The sequence below is a fragment of the Benincasa hispida genome, chromosome 12 (assembly GCF_009727055.1).
Source record: "Benincasa hispida cultivar B227 chromosome 12, ASM972705v1, whole genome shotgun sequence".
Taxonomy (NCBI): Eukaryota; Viridiplantae; Streptophyta; class Magnoliopsida; order Cucurbitales; family Cucurbitaceae; genus Benincasa; species Benincasa hispida.
In genome coordinates this window covers 77993785-77996793 of record NC_052360.1, presented here as the reverse complement: position 1 = coordinate 77996793, position 3009 = coordinate 77993785, and the positions used below count along the sequence as shown (strand labels likewise).

The following is a 3009-nucleotide window of genomic DNA, read 5'->3' as shown; positions in this document are numbered from 1 at the left end:
TCATTCGTGGATATAAATGATGTATGGAAAACTCATATTCTTATGCCTAAGGCTTCAAAATTTGTACTAAACAATGGGATAGGTATCCCTTATCTATTCCCACTCCTATTTCCATCTCAATTCCCTCGATCCAAATGCCTCCTAGAAAATTATGGGTTACTACTCATACTCATTTTGGGAGAGTACTCAAGTAAAAGGTATAAAGGAAATTAAAAAACCAATAAGTTTGACTATAAGAAAATTTTAATTTTCGAGAAGAAACACAAAGGAGTAATATGGAAGAATTTAGAAACAGGATTTTTTTAATCACTTGGTTGACTAAAGTTTAAAAACCAACTAAAACTTTTATTAACCCATCAAATTTTGAGAATCTGAGGTGTTGGGTTGATTAGTGTTATATCTTAATTGGGTAATTGAATAGTTATTAAAACGACATAATGATATTATTTGTGTGAAAGATATATTTATCAAGTGTGAGTTTACAAGAAACTGTATGGGGGTATAAATACTTTATTAACACCCTAAGAATAGAGTCTAACTAAATTAACCAAAACCTAAAGACTCTCCAAAGGAAACTTAGTATATAGAAGATCTAGTATTCACATGACTTGGTATACATTCACACCCTCCCTCAAACTCAAGGTGGTAAGGTAGGAATCAACTTGAGATTAAGTAGTTGGAGAAAACAACCAAGAGGCAAAGCTTTGGTGAGAATGTCAACGGGTTGCTCAGCGATGGAAATAGAGTGTAACATCAGAGTTTCACTCAGGAGATGATGACGAACAAAGTAATAATCATTCTCAATATGTTTGGTGCGTTCATGAAAAACATCATTGTGAGCAATCTGAATGGCACTACGATTGTTGCAGTGAAGAATAGTGGCAAACGACTAGGGGACTCCCATATCAGCAAGAAGCCAACGAAGCCACAACTGTTTTGATGTAGCATCATCCATAGCACGATATTCAGACTCCAAACTAGAACGGGAAACAACCCTCTGTTTCTTACTGCGCCAAGAAATGAGAGAATCACCAAGGTAGAAACAATAACCGGAAGTAGAACGCCGGTCAGTAGGATCACTAGCCCAATCAGCATCAGAATAGCCTGATAAAACCAGAGAAGCCTGGGAAGAAAACTGAAGTCCATGCCCCAAAGTACCTTTCACATAAGGAAGGATACGAAGAACATCAGTAAAATGAATGGTTCGAGGGGCAGTCATGAACTGGCTAACAATGTGAACAACATATGCAATGTAAGGACGAGTGACTGTCAGATAAATAAGATTGCAGATAAGCTGATGATAGAGACTGGAATCCTCAAATGGAATTCCATCAAACGGAGTCAAGCGAACATTGGGATCGAGTGGTGTTGGAGCTGTAGTAGAGCCAGTAATACCGAAGCACACCAAAAGATTTGAGGCATACTTTACTTGAGATAACGAATAACTAGCAGAGCTCAATGATACTTCAAGGCCAAGAAAGTATTTCAATGAACCCAAGTCGTTCATCTCAAAGTGTTCGCCAAGATAACGTTGTAGATCATAGATAACTTGAGGATTATCTCAGTAATAATTATATCATCAACATACAAGAGAAAAAGAAAGATACCATGAGTTGTTTGTCGCATAAATAATGTCGTGTCATAAGAACTGGACGTATATCCAAGTTGAATGATAGTGGAACTAAAAGTTGCAAACCAAGCTCAAGGGGCTTGTTTCAAACCATAGAATGCTCGTCGGAGGAGACATACTTTCTGGGATGGACAAGAGACACCTGGGTGCGGTTGCATATATACTTCCTTAGATAAGACTCATTAAGGAATGCATTCTTGACATCCATTCGAAAAAGTGGCCACTATTTAGTTGCAATAACTGCTAAGAGACACTGAACAGATGTCATCCATGCCACAGGTGCAAAGGTTTCTTCGAAATCGATCCCATACTCTTGAGAATATACTTTTGCTACCAACCGAGCTTTATAACGCTCAACAGAACTATCAGAGTGAGTCTTGATATTGTAGACCCACTTGCAACCAATGGGTTTCTTTCTGAGGGGAGGGGGTAAGTCAACATAGTCCCATGTGTGCATTTTATCGAGAGCCTAAAGTTCTTCTTTCATAGCTTGTTGCCATAGAGGATTAGTATTTGTCTCATGAAAAAAGGTAGGTTCAACCAAGGAACTGATAGTAGAAAAACATTGAAAATCTAAAAGGTGAGTAGGAAGTGCCCTTACCCTAGTGGAGCGTCAAACAGAAAAGGTAGGGTCATGAATAAGTCCAAATGCCACAGGTGGGACAGATGGCTGATCAAGGTCAACAGAGACAACACCGACTATTCAAGCTCAGAATCATCAGAAGATGCAGAAGAAGGGAAAAGATTAAACGATCCATTAGAATCATAAGGAAGATGATTCAAGAGAGAATCATAAAAGGTTGAAAGATTAGAGAATACAGTGTGCTCCCAAAAAGTGACATGGCAGGAGATGGGCAATCTGTTAGAGAGAGGGTCCCAACAATGGAAACCTTTGTGCTCAGTTCAATAGCCAAGAAAGAAAAAGAGACGGGCATGTGGTTCTAATTTGGTATGTTCATGAGGGTGATGAAGTATAAAACATGCACAACCAATGACCTTAAGGTTAGAGTAATCAAGAGAAATACCATATAAGCATTCAAACGGAGAATCATTTTGAAGAAAAGATGAAGAAAGATGATTGATTGGGTAGATAGAGGTAAGAGCGGCTTCACCCCAAAACTTTGTAGAACAGGAGGCAGGAGTTGGGGCAGGACAGAGTCTAGGATGGGATGATGTTTCCACTTCGTTCACCCATTCTATTAAGAGGTATTAGGAAAAGAGCACTGAACAAGAGTGCCTTGCTGAGTGAGAAAAGAAAGGAGCCTAAAGTCCTTATATTCCAAGGCGTTATCTGTACGCAAAACTTTGATTGGGCGAGAAAACTTAATGTGAACCATGTTAGCAAAATCAATATATATTTGAGATGGGGAAGAGTGGTG

At 38.8% G+C, this 3009-nt stretch overlaps 1 protein-coding gene across 1 annotated transcript; it reads right to left on the bottom strand.

Annotated features, from left to right (window-relative positions):
- Positions 1-889: 889 nt before the first annotated feature.
- On the bottom strand, positions 890-1507 carry LOC120067655 (secreted RxLR effector protein 161-like). Its single transcript, XM_039019194.1, has one exon. The coding sequence runs from the start codon at positions 1505-1507 to the stop codon at positions 890-892; it is 618 nt and encodes a 205-aa protein (XP_038875122.1).
- Positions 1508-3009: the final 1502 nt, after the last annotated feature.